The sequence below is a fragment of the Rhodamnia argentea genome, chromosome 10, assembly GCF_020921035.1.
Source record: "Rhodamnia argentea isolate NSW1041297 chromosome 10, ASM2092103v1, whole genome shotgun sequence".
Lineage (NCBI taxonomy): Eukaryota > Viridiplantae > Streptophyta > Magnoliopsida > Myrtales > Myrtaceae > Rhodamnia > Rhodamnia argentea.
The window spans coordinates 23,891,961-23,907,553 of NC_063159.1; the positions used below are offsets into that span (position 1 = coordinate 23,891,961).

The 15,593-nt window shown below is 40.5% G+C and overlaps 1 protein-coding gene and 1 long non-coding RNA gene across 5 annotated transcripts; one reads left to right on the top strand and one right to left on the bottom strand.

The window, feature by feature from the left end:
* Positions 1-966: 966 nt before the first annotated feature.
* On the top strand, positions 967-10,671 carry LOC115735193 (probable DNA helicase MCM8). Of its 4 annotated transcripts, none has more exons than XM_030666317.2 (17): positions 967-1,232; positions 2,069-2,215; positions 2,297-2,414; positions 2,522-2,744; positions 2,893-3,056; positions 3,948-4,211; positions 5,090-5,185; positions 5,367-5,519; positions 7,207-7,277; positions 7,357-7,517; positions 8,636-8,687; positions 8,791-8,796; positions 8,850-8,968; positions 9,089-9,263; positions 9,358-9,528; positions 9,631-9,744; positions 10,416-10,671. In XM_030666317.2, the coding sequence occupies exons 1-17, from the start codon at positions 1,047-1,049 to the stop codon at positions 10,464-10,466; spliced, it is 2,271 nt and encodes a 756-aa protein (XP_030522177.1). In that variant the 5' UTR covers positions 967-1,046; the 3' UTR covers positions 10,467-10,671. The 4 variants fall into 4 exon arrangements, with proteins under 4 accessions (XP_030522177.1, XP_030522175.1, XP_030522176.1 ...); XM_030666315.2 differs by adding an exon at positions 8,002-8,131 and having other exon boundaries at positions 7,357-7,475; positions 8,791-8,968; XM_030666316.2 differs by adding an exon at positions 8,002-8,131 and having other exon boundaries at positions 5,382-5,519; positions 7,357-7,475; positions 8,791-8,968.
* A 3,811-nt stretch (positions 10,672-14,482) lies between these two features.
* On the bottom strand, positions 14,483-14,880 carry LOC115735023. Its single transcript, XR_007199847.1, has 3 exons — positions 14,838-14,880; positions 14,663-14,758; positions 14,483-14,515 (listed from the first exon to the last, which is right to left on the bottom strand). It is a non-coding gene; the product is annotated as an uncharacterized LOC115735023 (long non-coding RNA).
* Positions 14,881-15,593: the final 713 nt, after the last annotated feature.

Consider the following 15,593-nt stretch of genomic DNA (forward strand, 5'->3'; position numbering starts at 1 on the left):
CTAAGATGAATTCGAATGTTATAAGAAAATAGATTGTTGTCATACTTGAATTTATGCGTCTCTATAGAAATCATGTTAAATGAATTGACTTGGGTTCGCATACCAAAGGGATTCGGCCGAACGGACCGGGACGGCTCTCCCAAGGGTTGTCGATTTGAGCCGAGAACTTCATGCACGCGACTTATTTTATTGGTATTTTCTCCAGAGTAAAAATGCAAATTCCATTTGATTAATGAGCTCCTCATTTCGAAATTGCATTTGTACAATCAAATCGTCCGATGGGCTGAAAATCGTATATTTGCATGCCTCGCGCTTCGAGTTCTTTCCACGATGATTGAATATGATTAGGGTTTAGAATTTGAGGACATGTTAATTTGGAACATTGGACTGATTATTTTCGAAATTCCAATTTCTTTTCACTTTCGCCTTCTTCGACATTTTTTATTTCACAAGCATGACCTCCTTTCTTCTTGAAAAGATCCCATGATGTGACCGAGGATGGCCGGGGGGGAGCGGACGGCAAGGCGATACAGGGGCCCTTCCCCCATGCACAATCAAGCCCTTTGGAGATTAGCATATGTCGTGAATGTCATACATTGCTTAGGTAATGGATTTTCAATCGGCCTAGGAAATATCATGATAGATTCGTGGAGGCTCCAAATTTGATTAGAGAGTGAATAAATGATTCCCGGGCTTAGGATTTTGGTAGATCCTCGAAATTAAGCGCTCTTAGAGCCGAAGGATGGTGTCATACGGCCTAAAACCCTTCGATCCGTCTTGAGTTATTTGTTGCGAGAATTAGAGAATTTTCTGCATGATAATAGCGGTGGAATTGAAATTATTAGGATCGACACGGGGTTCTCTTTTGCAAATACTTTAAAGTCGAGTCTCCCATTTGAAATTGAAAACTTCATCCCCGGATGTCTAGTACTTCAAATTGGTGGTGGTTGGGGGGGGGTGGAAGAAAGAACGGGGCTTCTCGTGTCTTCGTTTGCTTCGACATAAAACTCCCGCCAAAATCCCTCTGTTGCCGCCGGCTTTTACAGATGTATGGAGCCACCGGTGAGAGCTGGAGCGCCGCCAGTGGCTCCGTCGACACCAGCGACGTCGGGAAAATACTCGCCATTTACTTCCCCGAGGCGGAGGTATCGGCCGACGACGACAATTTTAGGCTGACGATCCAGCTCATCCGGTTTCTCTCGACTCCTCCCGGTCAAAACCTCGCTTCTCAGGTCCCTCTCTTGTGCTGCTCCTTGATTCGGTCGTTAGTCGCTTGATTCCAGGAGCCTCTCATGGGCGAATGAGCGTCCTTTCATTTGTTTCAGCCAGCTAGGTAATGGTAGACTGGGTGTTAGGATCTGCGAACTTCTCTTTTGCTCGGTTTGGCAGTTTGGCATGGATCGAGTTGTTATAACAGGCCACCTTTCTATGAAGCCACATGAATCTGGTGTTCTACAGTCCAGGCTCGCGGGCTATTTTTTTTTTTTTCGGTCACACTTGTGAATGTGAATTGGAATTGCATGTTTTTGCTGGATTCTGATGGCACAAGTTAGTGGTATGCTGGACAAGGAATTATTGGATGTTAATACGGAACTAGCTGTTTTAGACTAAATTACTGTGAAAAGCAAAGAAATTACAGGCTATGGGAGTAGGAGGAGGAGAAAAGTAGTTCTTACTTTCTTTTTATGCCTATTCTGTGGAGAAAGTCCATGCTTTGCTCTCAGTAAGTCATTTAATACGTTTTGTTGACTTGTTTGTTTGCTATTCTCAAATGGTACATAAGCCTCATGTTTGGCTCTAGAAATGGGTCGCTCTTGTTGGTCGCGTGAAGGATGAGTTTCCAGAGAAAGAGTTTTGAGAAGTATATCACTGATATATATTCTTAGTTTGCTTTCTTGAATTGGGTTACTCCCCATAAACCATTTTACCAAATGATGTTATTTTGGGATCCTTCCATTTTTTCTTAAATGATATGAAATCCACTTTAGCCCCATTCGACTAAGCTAGTACTTAGCCTTGAATTTGAGTATCCTAAAGGGTGACACTAGCATTCAAATCCATCCAACAGGTGAGGGATGATAGTGGCTTGTCCATCTTGCCACTTGATTTTCAACAGTTTCAGAAATTGTGTGACATCAAGCTGTTTTACGAGCTACTAGAGGAAAAGAAGAAACCTAAAGAAGCTCTATTATGCATGAGTGCTGCGGTGCACAAGGTACAGGGTGAAGTGGTCAATCATTCCCTTACATTGTAAATTTCGTGTCCATGTGATCTTCATCGTGTGCAATGCAAGCAGGTCCTCATGGCCATAGAAGATAGTGACAGATCAGAGGTTGACAGGAAAATTAATATTCGTTTGTACAACTATCCTGAATCTATGATTGCTCTAAAAAATCTTAAAGCGGCTTACATTGGTAATGTCCCTTACCAATTCTCTTGTCGTGTACTTTCAATACATCCAGGTCAACTTAGTTTACTTTGCTCAGAAAGGCAAAACTGATTTTCTCTTGTTTCATGGTAGACAAGCTTGTGTCTTTGCGTGGTACCGTGGTAAAAGTTAGCACTGTGAAGCCTTTAGTGGTGGAGATGAGTTTTGATTGTGCAAAGTGCAAATCCTGCATTAAGCGTATTTTCTCGGATGGAAAATTTTCACCACCAGCAAAATGCACTTTGCATGGATGCAAGAGCAGAACTTTTGTTCCAATTCGATCTACTGCCCATGCGATAGATTTTCAAAAGATAAGGTATGCAAGTAGAAAGTATGCCTGTGCTCAGTATTTTTTCTTCCTTCACTGCAGAATTATCAACCACATCCTTGTTGAGCCAAAAAAATCAAATTTTTTTACCAAAAGTTTTTTTTTTCGCTACTTCCTTTTTCCTATCAACATTTAGGCTGCAAGAGCTTTTGAAGTCTGAAAGTCATGAAGAAGGTCGGGTCCCTCGCACTGTTGAATGTGAACTGACTGAAGATCTCGTTGATGCGTGCATCCCTGGAGATGTGGTGACTGTAACTGGATATGTGAAAGTAATAAACAATTATATGGACATTGGGGGAGGTACTATTTAAAAGACAAACAATTCTGCATTTATGTTATGCACCCAAGATTGCTAGTTTCTGTGAACCTTTACACGACTAAGACATCTACAATCGTTGTCCTTGCTGCTACAAATCTCTGTGCATCTTTATGTACTGCACCCCCGAACTTTATTTCGCCAAAATATAACTGGACATGTCAGTCCAAATGTTTTGCTCAGTTGTCTCTTGGATTGCTAAAGTCCTCACCTTTTGTCACATGGATGGAGCTCTTTATCTCTCAAAAAGTAAAAACTGTTGCTGCTATAAATATCTAATAATCTCTGTGCAAACTGCACCCCGGAACTTCATTTCGTCAAGGTATGGTTCCAATGTGTCAGTCCTATGGTTTTTGATTAGTTGTCTCTAGGATTGCTAAACTCCTCAGCTTTTGTTTCACATGGATGGAGTTGATTAGCTATTCTGGCATATATGATCGGATCCATTGCATTTTACTTCACACAGCCAGTATGATCAATTCACTATAACTTTGCTTCTCTTATCCTCATTCTTCTGGAGAAACCCCTTTAGACATTTGATTGTACACCTTCTAATTTGTCTTCCAGAACCAGTCTTGTTAGAGAGCTTGAATAGTAGCATCTACCACTGTTGCTTTTACCTCGTTTGCTAGCATCTATGTCATCCTTTTTGACACACTTGATTTAGTTTGAGGCTCATAGCAAACTGAAAACATGGTATGGGCCAATGCATTTCCTCTCTCGTCTTGGAAGTTAGTAAAACTATACACTTCTGCTTCCTTTTATTCTCCTAGTTTTATGATATTGCCTTGCATATTTGCAGCATAGTGTATTTGATCATATTTTTACAAAAACATGTTTTATGTCTCTAAAATTTGCACGTTTTGTCATGTCAGGGAAATCGAAGACCAAAAATCAAGGATTCTACTACCTGTACTTAGAAGCAGTTTCAGTAAGAAATTCCAAGTCACAATCTAAAACTGAGGACTCGCGAGATCCTGTTTCTGATACTAGAACGACGGAGCTGTTTGACTTGTTCTCATTTACTACACGGGATTTAGAATTTATTGTCAAGTTCTATGAGGAATACTCGTCTGATATCTTCCGCCAACTACTACAGTCCATTTGTCCATCCATCTATGGACATGAGCTTGTTAAAGGTAACTCAATGTTCTATCTCTTATCTGTATAAATTCAACACTTAGTTGAAATACTTTCGAGGAGAACTTTTTTTTTGTAGCATCACTTGCTGGCTACTTCACAACTTCATGAAGCAGCTAGGCTGCATGTAAAGGCCCTTACAGAATTGACTTACCCTGGCGATGGCTACTTCTTTTCTTTTCAGTTAGTTATTTTAGCATAACTGAAAAATATTTGCTCAAGATTGTACAATCAACTGCAGTATTATATGGATTCTCTAAGTCAATGTCACTGTCTTAGTAACATCCCATCACTTGATATTGGCACATGGCAGTAGACTCCTTTTGCTGCCTTTAATTGCTTTGCTCTTTCAGGTGCATACATGTGTGTCTTCTACGATCTCTCTCTCTCTCTCTCTCAATTTCATGCTGATTAAATACCTGCAGAGTGGAGGAAAACTTCTGTTCTGACTCTCGACTAGGACAACGGCGTAAAATGCTTAAATTGGTTTTCAATTTGTTAGGTCATCCTGAATGGATGCAGGCCATCATTTCAAATCACCAGGTTATTTGGTTGGGATACAGAAACACACATGCTACCCTTAAAAAGATCAAGATTATTTCAGCCCTGCATTGCTGGTCTCCAATCTTGGTAGTATGCCACATATGGCACCCGAAATTTGATGATTGACATCTTGCTAGACTTTCCAATGCTGGTTGGAAGCTCCATCATGCATAGAAGATTTCCCACATGATACACCTTGCAACTGTTGTACTTCTGAAGTGTTTCATCGCTGTTTTTTGATTCATACAATAGACCACTTCATTCAAGGTTATTATGTGTCTGCTGGAAGTCTATATGACAGCCGAAAGGTGACATAATCTCGTGCTTCGTTCAGCGGGAATCACACTAGCACTCTTTGGAGGTGTGCAGAAGCATTCAATGGATCAGAACAAGGTCCCTGTAAGAGGAGATATTCATGTCATTATAGTTGGTATGCTTAAATCTTTCTTCTAGTTAGATGAGAATGTGAAGGTGTTAATTGTCTATTTTGCATCTGTAGAAGTGAAGCTTGAATTCATGTATTGTCTGATGATAAATATATAGTCCGTCATTTTGGAGGCTATCAGACAATATGCTTCCTACTTAATGGATGCTGATGATAATTTTGTCAGGTGATCCTGGTCTAGGTAAGAGCCAACTCCTGCAAGCAGCAGCAGCTGTTTCTCCAAGAGGGATATATGTGTGTGGTAATGCCACAACCAACGCTGGCCTCACTGTTGCTGTTGTAAAGGATGCCATGACAAGTGACTATGCCTTCGAGGCTGGTATTTTCCGTTGCTTCCAAATTGTCATTCTCAAACTTTTAAATCAAATTCCATTATTCCCGTATGATTCGTAAATGCAAAACGTGACAAGATAAGTTTAGCTAGTACATAAACCTAAAGAAGTTACCTTTAATACTTTAGAGCAATGAAGCTTCGAGGGATAACATCACTGTTGGTACTGCAGCTCGAAGTTAAAATCGTCCTTATACTTCTTTTTATAGCTAAACATGGTTCATCTGCCTTAGACCATTCCAACGATTGATTTTGCTGGTGTGAACTTAACATTGTTTGTCATTGTTTGGGATTCATTGATAGTGTTTGTACTTTTTATTTGCTTTGGAATAAGTCCTAAGGCCTTGCTGCCACTTTGCTGCCACCCTCGATGTGCCCATGAAGCCACAACACTAGTGTTGCCTTGTCACCACCTCTCTTCAGCTTCTCTATCATGTCGGCAGCCAGAGAGGGCTATGCTACCAATTCCAACCATTTGGGAGGGTATTTGGGTTTCGGAACTGTAACTAGGGTTTGCACATCCTAATTGCAATGGAGAATAGGATATACAAACCCTAATCGTGGCAATTAGGGTTTTTAACTCTGATATCGCGAGGAATGTATGGGGGATCCAGTGCACCATCGGGACCTTCCGGGCCTTGCATGAGGGTTGGTGCCAATTAATAGTGGCTGGGTGGCGGCCGCTCCATAGGATCTGCGTGTGTGCATGTGGAGGTGCACGCGCGTGCGCGAGGCTAGCCACATTAGTGCCACATGTTAAAATTTAAGTAATCAGAACAAGATGCATGTATTGAGCTTTTCCAAATCCAAATAAGCATTCTGGGGGAGCAATTTGATGGAAGGACCAATGCTAAAAACTTTCAAAAAGTACAGAGCAGTTTTGGAAAAAAAATAAAAAATTACTGGGCAATTCTGAATTACGGGGAAGAGTGTCGGGGACCACATCATCACAATCTTTTATCCTGATAAGATGATGGATTATTGGCATATCAGTGGGATTGGCCATTTCAAAGTCATGTGAAATGATTATAATGGTGTCTCTCCTCCCAAGCTATGCATACGTAATTGTTTATATAAGTTCCAAAGATATAAGGGTAAGATCATGAGAAATCAGTGCAAGATTCACAACCCTAGTGGTTTGGGGCATGTCTTTGTACTTTCTGTGTGTCCGCAGTTTGACAGGAAGTGCTGATAAATTTGGTAAGATTATGTCACTGAATTCAAAAGGGAAGAAGAGCTAATTATGCTTCCCACTGGAATTGCTGCAAAGAGGTCATGGGACCGTGATGTGTATATTAACGGTATAGTAGTTAGAGCAGTAAGCTTTGTCTTTGGTTGTGACAAAGGTTCCTTAAGTGGGTACTGCAGTATGGATCTCTGGGTAATGTTGGCTGTTTGCAGCAATGAGAGTTAGGAAGCATCAAACTTAGGGTGCTTAGTTAATGTGCCATCACCGAAATGTTCATTGTTTTCCTTCCTTTTACCACATTTTGCTCAAAAGGTTAAAGGGAGATGGTGCGTTTTATGTCTCTTTTGTTCGCTTGATCCCAATAAGCCTTTATGTTATGTTATTAATCTATCTTTTTGTCATTTAAAATTCAGTTGCATTATTTTCCTTTGTCATGAGCAATTGGAAAGTCACCTCTTTTCATTGACACTTGATCATTTCCAATAGGTGCAATGGTGCTTGCGGACCGTGGCTTATGTTGCATTGATGAATTTGATAAGATGTCTGCAGAGCACCAGGTCCATGCTAATGGCATGCCATCCTATTATTTACCCCTTGATAGGTGATGTTAAGGATTGCTAATGTTGGGTATTTCAGGCCTTACTGGAAGCCATGGAACAACAATGTGTCTCCATTGCAAAAGCTGGACTAGTTGCAAGTTTATCTGCACGCACTTCAATCTTAGCAGCCGCAAATCCAGTTGGAGGACATTATAAGTATATCTCTCCGATATCATGGCTGGTTAATTTTTTGTTATGGTATATGATTGGGATAATGACCAGTGAAATTTTTGTTTACAGACTGTGACAATATATCCACAATATCTGCGTTACTTTATTTTTTTGTAGTTGACTATGTAACTTATTGCCTTGATTCACAGTACCAAGTGTCCTGGCCTTTATTTCTTCATTTTATTTCGATATGACAATGACCAGTGCTATTTTCTTATAAATATCTCCACAAAAGCGGTGTGGTGTTACTTTCTTTTAGTTTGGTTAACTATCTGACTTTTACCTTGATTCACACTTCCAGCATCCTGGTCTTTATTTCTCTTTATTTTACTTCGTTGAGAAATTTTCTTACTGCACTATCATTTTTCCAAATGAATCAAAATGAATATTTTGTGTCTTTGATTTCCTACTTCTTGTGTAAGTTATGTTCGGGACATGGGAGCATAGTAAATCAATTTGTTTTAGAATTCAATTTAAAGGAAGTCACTGATATCTAATATTTCGACTGCAGCCGTGCGAAGACAGTGAACGAAAACTTGAAAATGAGTGCTGCTCTCCTTTCAAGATTTGATCTTGTTTTCATATTACTTGATAAACCTGATGAGTTATTGGATAAACAAGTATCAGAGCACATCATGTCGGTAAGTTCTTGTTGGCTTGTCACAGCTATAATAGCATTGCTTGTAGCCTGTCCATTCTTGAACAGCAATAAGGATGCCATAAATTTGTGCTGGGCCATACACGTAGAACATATACAACTTAAAAGTTTTTTCTCACTTAGATATGAACTCTGTGTTGCTTCTCCCATTCGATATTTCATAGAGCATTTGATAGGGAAATTTCCATAGCTTTGAAGCATTGCTTAGAGGTGAAAAAGGTTATTTGCAGTTGCAATTTCTAGATGCATATCTCTGCCATGATAGAGTTTGTCTTGACAGAAGTGGTGAATAAATGACACTGATGCTTTTTTATCTGTAGCATATGCCAGTATGGTGGGTAGAATGGGTTCAGCAATATATCTGTGAGAAAACCTTTTGCTATTTGTCGAAATACTTAGGTCATGTGCTTAAGGCTAGTGCAAATCTTAAATGATATTTTTCTTCTAACAAGAATTTCAATGCTTAAATTTAACCTTAATTTTGCAGCTGCATGCTGGCTATGGAGAACATTTACCAGTGGCTAAAAAGCCTATTGAAGGTGAACCACCACCCGCTTCTCCTATCCATGTTGGCCTAGACCTGAAACTAACCTTGCTTCTTGCTCAATCCTGTATCACTGACCAAAATCTCTGGTGTACAAGATTCCCCTGCTTCATCAATCAAAGCATTGCACAATGTGCGGCCAGTAAATCTAGGTGTAAAAGGCTCTTTAGTTTCAAGATTAAGACTTGACCCAAGAGAGAGCAGTGAGTTTGTTCCGTTGCCAGGTCCACTTATTCGCAAATATATTGCTTATGCAAGATCTTATGTCTTCCCAAGGTGTGTTCCCTATTAATTCTTGTTGCATAAGCCTTAAAAATTGGATGCTATATCGCTTTCTATGTCCTAATTTATACAGTTTTTTCTCATGCAAAATTCATTGTCCTTCCGTTTTATAAGGATGTCAAAACCTGCAGCAGAAATTCTGCAAAAGTTCTATCTGCGATTAAGAGATCACAATACTTCAGCTGATAGCACACCAATAACAGCCAGGCAACTTGAAAGTCTGGTGAGATTGGCAGAAGCTCGTGCTCGGGTAGATTTAAGAGAAGAAATAACTGTTCAGGATGCTTTGGTGAGAATATGTGGAAGATTTGAGATTTGATGGCCACTTTGTATTGTCTGCATTTATATCCTCTTAAGTCATATGTGCGTTGCCTGCATTGCAGGATGTCGTTGAAATCATGAAAGAATCCCTGTATGATAAGTACATGGATGAACATGGTTTTGTGGATTTTGGTCGAAGTAGTGGGATGAGTCAACAGAAAGAGGCAAAACGTTTTTTATGTGCCCTCAATAAGCAGTCAGAGTTGCAGCAGAAAGATTGCTTCTCAATATCTGTATGCTGCCTTTTTTCCCTGCAATGATAGACTTAATTCTTGTCCAATTTTCTTCTTTAACTTCTAGTACATATTTAATGGTTCTATGAAATCATGCCTCAGGAGATTTACAGTCTGGCAGATAGAATTAGCCTTAGAGTTCCGGATATTGACACCTTTGTAGACAACCTAAATAGTGTTGGTTATCTACTCAAGAAAGGGCCAAGAACCTATCAGGTACCATACTTTTCTCCATTCTGAATTCAACTTCCTTTTTGAGTGTAGGATCTACAGAATTTTCTTAGTTACAATAAGTAAAACTTCCAGACACTTTTGCCGGAAAACATTGCGCCCAAATGCTAACATCTTCTGCCATTAGATTATTTGCTCTTTCTTTGACTCTTATGCATCCTTGAACATCCTTTAGAGAAGTATAACGAACTTCACTATGAATTTGCCATGCCCTAACAAGACCTCAGTCCAGTGCTCTAACATTGCTGTTTAAGTTTTTCCCCCATGTCAAGGTTGATTATATAGACACACAATGGTCAAGCTCAAGCAAGAATAATGACTATTAACCCCACCAAAGTGGGCTGGCAATATATTGAACATAGGAAACAGGCACCTTCGCCAACTAGGCTACATAGCAAAGGCAAAACTGTCTTGTATGATGCTGATAAATCCATAGGATGAATGCTTTTTTGGTTTGCTATATGTGCTGGCTGGAGGACACTTGCGTGATAGATTGCAAGAAACGATGTTATGACCACATGTTGGGTAAAGTTTCTCCAGCAACAATCGAAGTTCATGATACTGAAAATCACTTTAGGCAAAGATACAATGGCAATCACTATAATATGAGATTCTTGTTGTGTGCTGTTTCTGATCAAGTTCGGTCCTTAATGTAGGTGCTGTCCTCATCTTACTCCAAGAGTCAATTGTCCAGGGCGAGGGGCTAACTTGCATGCTTTTGAGCAGGTCAAAAGTGTTTTACTTGCGTTGCCTCGTTATTGAAAGAGGACTTTAGTGCATGTGAGCCTATTTTTGTGCATGCTTGTGTGCTATCTGGGGAATTTCATTTGTAAACATTTTATTAAGTTGTCATGTATACTGATACGGGCCAATTAAGCATAGCAAAAGTGCTTGGGTCTGTCTTACACTTCTTGCTATATATATTTTTTTGGTTAAATACACTTCTTGATATTACTATTAGATTTCTTGGATAGTTGCTTCAGCAGCCAAACGATGCGTTCTCTAGGTAATGCGCCAGTTAGGCAGAGCCTGTAGCCATCATTGAAAACACTCAAAGCTTAGGGTCGTCGGCCCTTATCTGTTCAACCGATCTACTGTTATCCCCCCAATCACTCATTCCATGCTTTCCACCAGGGGACTTCTCTAAAGCTCTCCCCTCCCGCTGTCCCTTGGAAAAGCAGCTGCCCCAAGATCTGAGAGCATGGTCCTGCTTGCATTCTCCAATTTTTTTAAGCTTAGCTGCAATTATATCCTCCTCTCCCTCCGTCCTCGGTATTTCCACGGACGGTGGACCCAATAACATATCAATCACATATTGGTTGAACAAAGATTACTGAAACCTGAAGAAATAGGTTCTCTCGTCAAATGACAACGCCAGCACCTTGATTATCAGCATCTCGATCAACCGCAACAGAGTCCTTGCCAAAAAACACACGAGCTTCCATTGAGATACTTCAACCTCTTACCTCAACTTTCTTATCAAACAGAGCACGCCAAGCAATCAAAACCAGCCTTGACCACAAACATTTCTGGACCACTTCCCATAGACCGTAGACGGATTACAATACCCTTTTACACAACAGAAAGCCTCTCTAATAGAAGACGCGATGATTTCTTATTCACGGTCAGTGGAAAATGGAAGACGAATAGTTAAATTCTGGTAAACGACTTACCCTTCAAAAAGCAAAAGTCCTTTCTTAAACGTCACTGAACTTATTTCTCAATCTCAATAACTTCCATCGACCAAATTTAAGTCAACAATGCAATTGCAGATGTACTTAAATTCAATGATAAGTCATGGTCGTTGCCTTGTTCTTGTATGACCTTGGCAACAATCGTCCAATAACTGTTCGGCCTCTTGTGAACCCGCCTCAACCCCGATGCACTTCGAGCTCAACCGTGACAGTTCTTGCACCGATTCTTTCCACACCAGTTCAATCTCCCAGCTATTCTTGGTGTTTGCAGGCATCTCAACAAATCCAGGAGCTCTGGAAGCCTCCAATCCAGCACCAAATCTGTCTGGAAGCCTCCAATCCAGCACCAAATCTGTCTCAGCAAATTCTGGACGATTGCTTCCTTTCGTCCGCGTGACCTCGGTGTACATCCCTTCCGCTGTTGTTCAGTCTCCATTGTGCCAGGCTGATTTCCTACATACCAAAGAAACAATTGAAAAAATATATTCAAACACGAGACACATCATAAGACATTTTCAGAATGCTCAAAAGAAAACCCAAATTCAAAGATCCAACTTTTCGCATTAACTCAAAGATGACAGATTTACTAATGGTGCTATAACTACTGGCAAATGCCGTAATGAGTTAATGCGAAAAGAATGACCTTTGAATTGCAAGACATGGTACGAGGCACCACAAAGTAACATAAGCAAAGTTTCCACCCAAGTCCAGCAAGGGTAACCAAATCCAAATAAAAAGTCACTTCTATTGAAAATTTGTGCAAAAGGAGAACATCAAACACTAGACCCATCACAATTCATTATTAGGATACTCAAGAGAAAACCCAAATTTGCGGGAGAAACGAAACAATTGAAACATATATTCCTCCACTGCAATATCACCAACAGGAATTTCTGGGCATATCAAATTCCTAAGTGCAGCTGCTTAAGGCCTCCCAGGTTGAGCATGCGCTTGCACTTAACGCAAAGTTATGCCTATAAAGGCAAAAACATCAATGCGGATTCTCAAGGGCAGCCCAACGCAAAACATCATGAGACATATCAAGTATGGCCTAAACTGACAATTTCCTACACGAAGTGCGATACCAACACATTTACAGCTCAGCTACGTTTGAACAAATCCCACAAAAATCAGTGGAACATGTTTCAAATTCAAAGGTACGAAGTCTTTACACAGATATCCATCGTAAGTATATTATTTAACCCCCTATAATCCAGTAACATGTCTACCAATGGCATTTATCCAAAGCTCCCAGTTATTTTGCAACACAACGGATAATTTAGCTTTTGCTTTGGCCAGGGCCGGGATAACTGAGCTAGGTGAACGTATCACCAGGAAAACGTGGTATGTTAACTTTCAGTGAAGGGTAATATCACTCCTCTCTAACTCAGCTCTCACTGGTATATGCAACTAGAGAGCCCAGAATTCCAGCCATATTTAACATAACCATTGCTGAGAGTCAAACCTGTAGCTTCGGCAGATCCATGGCTCCAGCGTAAGAGCTTCAGGAGAACCAGATAGAGATTTTGGCCCCAGATGGCCACTTAGCCTGGAAGGTGCAATTGCCATGGCAACTCTCTGGACAGATCCCACAACACTATGCACATATTGACGGGCCATGATTGCAACAGTGGCCCGTAAATGGTTCTCGAACACGAATTGGAATGCAATGGGGAGGACGGATCGCAGGTCGTAGGTGCTAGCATCAGCTTCACAAGTAGGACGAGCACCACCAGATCCCACCTTTAGCGTAGAGGCCAGGTCCGGCAGGCCCATCCTGAATGAAACAAGCACAGAGAAGTAAAGATCAGATAAATGTCAGGCTAGGAGTTTCAATTTATCTTAGGAAACTGCTCAAAGAAGCTTCTTGGCAGCTATTCATTCTTCAGAGCTTTTCTATTTCACCATAATTCCAGTCTTTGAACCCAGTGATATAAAATAGTTTGTGTAGTAAAGATTGATTTCTAGCTTGTATCGTATGGTAAGTGGTGTAGAAGAGCAAACAAGTAAGTAGATTGGGAGCATCCACAGGCTAAGTCTCAGCCAAAGATGCCCCAACAGTAGGACTTTATGAAAGAAGGCAGCATCTAGGATGCTTAACTGTTATAGGATCCAACTGTATGACACTAAAGCCAGATGGCAACAAAGGAGCATCATCTGGGAAAGATTCATCAATAGGAGCAAAGACAAGCTGAGCACAGGCACCAACTGCATTTTCATCTACCCCAATGCATAACTGCACCAATGATTTGAGAAAGCAACACCATTGACAAAGAGCTTCCTAACATGTAAGGTAGATAAATGACAAGCACTTCCCAGTAAAAAGCCAATAGAAAATGCGAACATGAAGTAAATACATGTCATGTGCCAAAGGTATATCTTCAGGTGAGAATCCATGACACTCAAGCCGAACCACCTCCAAGAACTGTGTATGAGAAATTGTGAGGGGCATATGTAAGGAAATAAAGGAAGAACTCGTTGAAAGCATTAAAGAAAGATCAGTATGCATAGACAACTATTACCTCCTCTTGCTCTACAGTGTGGGCAAGAGGCAAAACGACATGGCTACTAGGGAAGCCCCCAGGTCTCACACATGGAACGGCGTAAGGACTAGTTTTCAGAGATGCAGCTGAGTATGCATCAATTCCATGGTCAGCCCACTCAGAGTGGTGCTCCCTCAGAATGCGTACAAGTACAACAGGCGGAACATTCTGTAAGTGCAAAAAAAGAGAGGCAAAGACAACGGTAATCAGGAAAGTAAGTCACAAAGCACCAACCAAGAACCTATAAAGCAACAGCTGGTGGGAGAAATAGGGCTTCAGCACCGTTGGTGCAAACGGGCAACTCTTGTCATGCTATTGTAAACGCATCTGAAGAAGCATGGAAGCCCTGGCACAGAGCACCCCTCTTCCAAAATTTGGAAATATGGATCCATCATATTGCAAACCAAGAAATTTATTTTTTGACATGAGTTGACAGCAATGGTGACATCTTCTACCCCATCGCTGCTTAGAACAGACCGACCGTCATCCACCAATCCACTCACAGCATCATTAAACCCCCTAGAATACATGTGTCCAAGCTGTAAGACACCACTTTAAAGTCATGAAGAAACTAGCTTTTGCATCTTCGAAGGAGCAAAAGACCTAACGGAGGAGGCAGGCTGATAAGGTAGTTCGACGTAACTGAGCACTACTCATCTTAAATACCTGCACAATTTCTGACTAGACTGCAGGCTGTTGGCTTCCTCCATACTGAATCTCCCCACTAGTTTCTTGGGCTATTTGTCTAATATGGCGCAAAGCCTGCAAATCACGTTATGGTGATTAAGTGAAAGATAAATGATAACTCTAACAGGGAAAGGAAACATGGAACCATTCTTACAGCAACAGTCGTCTTCTGTGCAATAATTTTGGATGATTCATGAGGTTGTCTGAGAACTTCAGGGATACTCCAAGCCTAACAAGCGAATTGAACATGAAAGAAATTTGCATAATATCATAATATAAGTAGTATAACCACAAGTATCATACGAATTGCTGAAATGAATTATGCACTCACATCTAGATCAATGTTATCCACAGTATGAACGATGGCACCATCTCCCTCTCACAAGGTCGGATGAGATAACCACTTGGAAGATCTTCAGCTCCCAACAAAGTTTGAAGTCGACGGCCCTGATGGGCCACCAGTACTCGTGGTCAATGACCTCTCACATATCTGCAAAAAGAAATTTCAGACAACAAACAAAAATCGCAAGCACACTAATATGATTTTCCAACGCCGAATATTTCACATATTATTGTGGTCGTGAGCTATTTTAGCCTATTTGTTAGGAAGTTTTTTATTGTATAATATGCTTCCTAGTATAGAATCCTTCCTATTGTATATCCCCGAATTAGGGTTATCGGATGTCCTATATATATATATATATATATATATATATATATATATATATATGATAGGATTGAGTATTGTAAATGTACAGAAAAAAATATTTATTGAATGAAAGGAGAGTTTTTTCTCTTCATGGTATCAGAGCCCTAGGGTTTGATCCTTTGGGTACAGTACGTCAATCATCGACTACGGCAGTCCCTTTGGATAATGTACAATGCCATTGTCAATGAAGATCGAGTTTAT

What these genes read in the sequence shown, in the direction of transcription:
- LOC115735193 (XM_030666315.2), top strand. Translation starts at nt 1,047, where the DNA reads ATGTATGGAGCCACCGGTGAGAGCTGGAGCGCCGCCAGTGGCTCCGTC. An exon ending in TGAGTGCTGCGGTGCACAAG is followed by an intron (nt 2,216 to 2,296) that starts GTACAGGGTGAA and finishes CAATGCAAGCAG; the next exon opens with GTCCTCATGGCCATAGAAGA. An exon ending in AAGATTGCTTCTCAATATCT is followed by an intron (nt 9,529 to 9,630) that starts GTATGCTGCCTT and finishes ATCATGCCTCAG; the next exon opens with GAGATTTACAGTCTGGCAGA.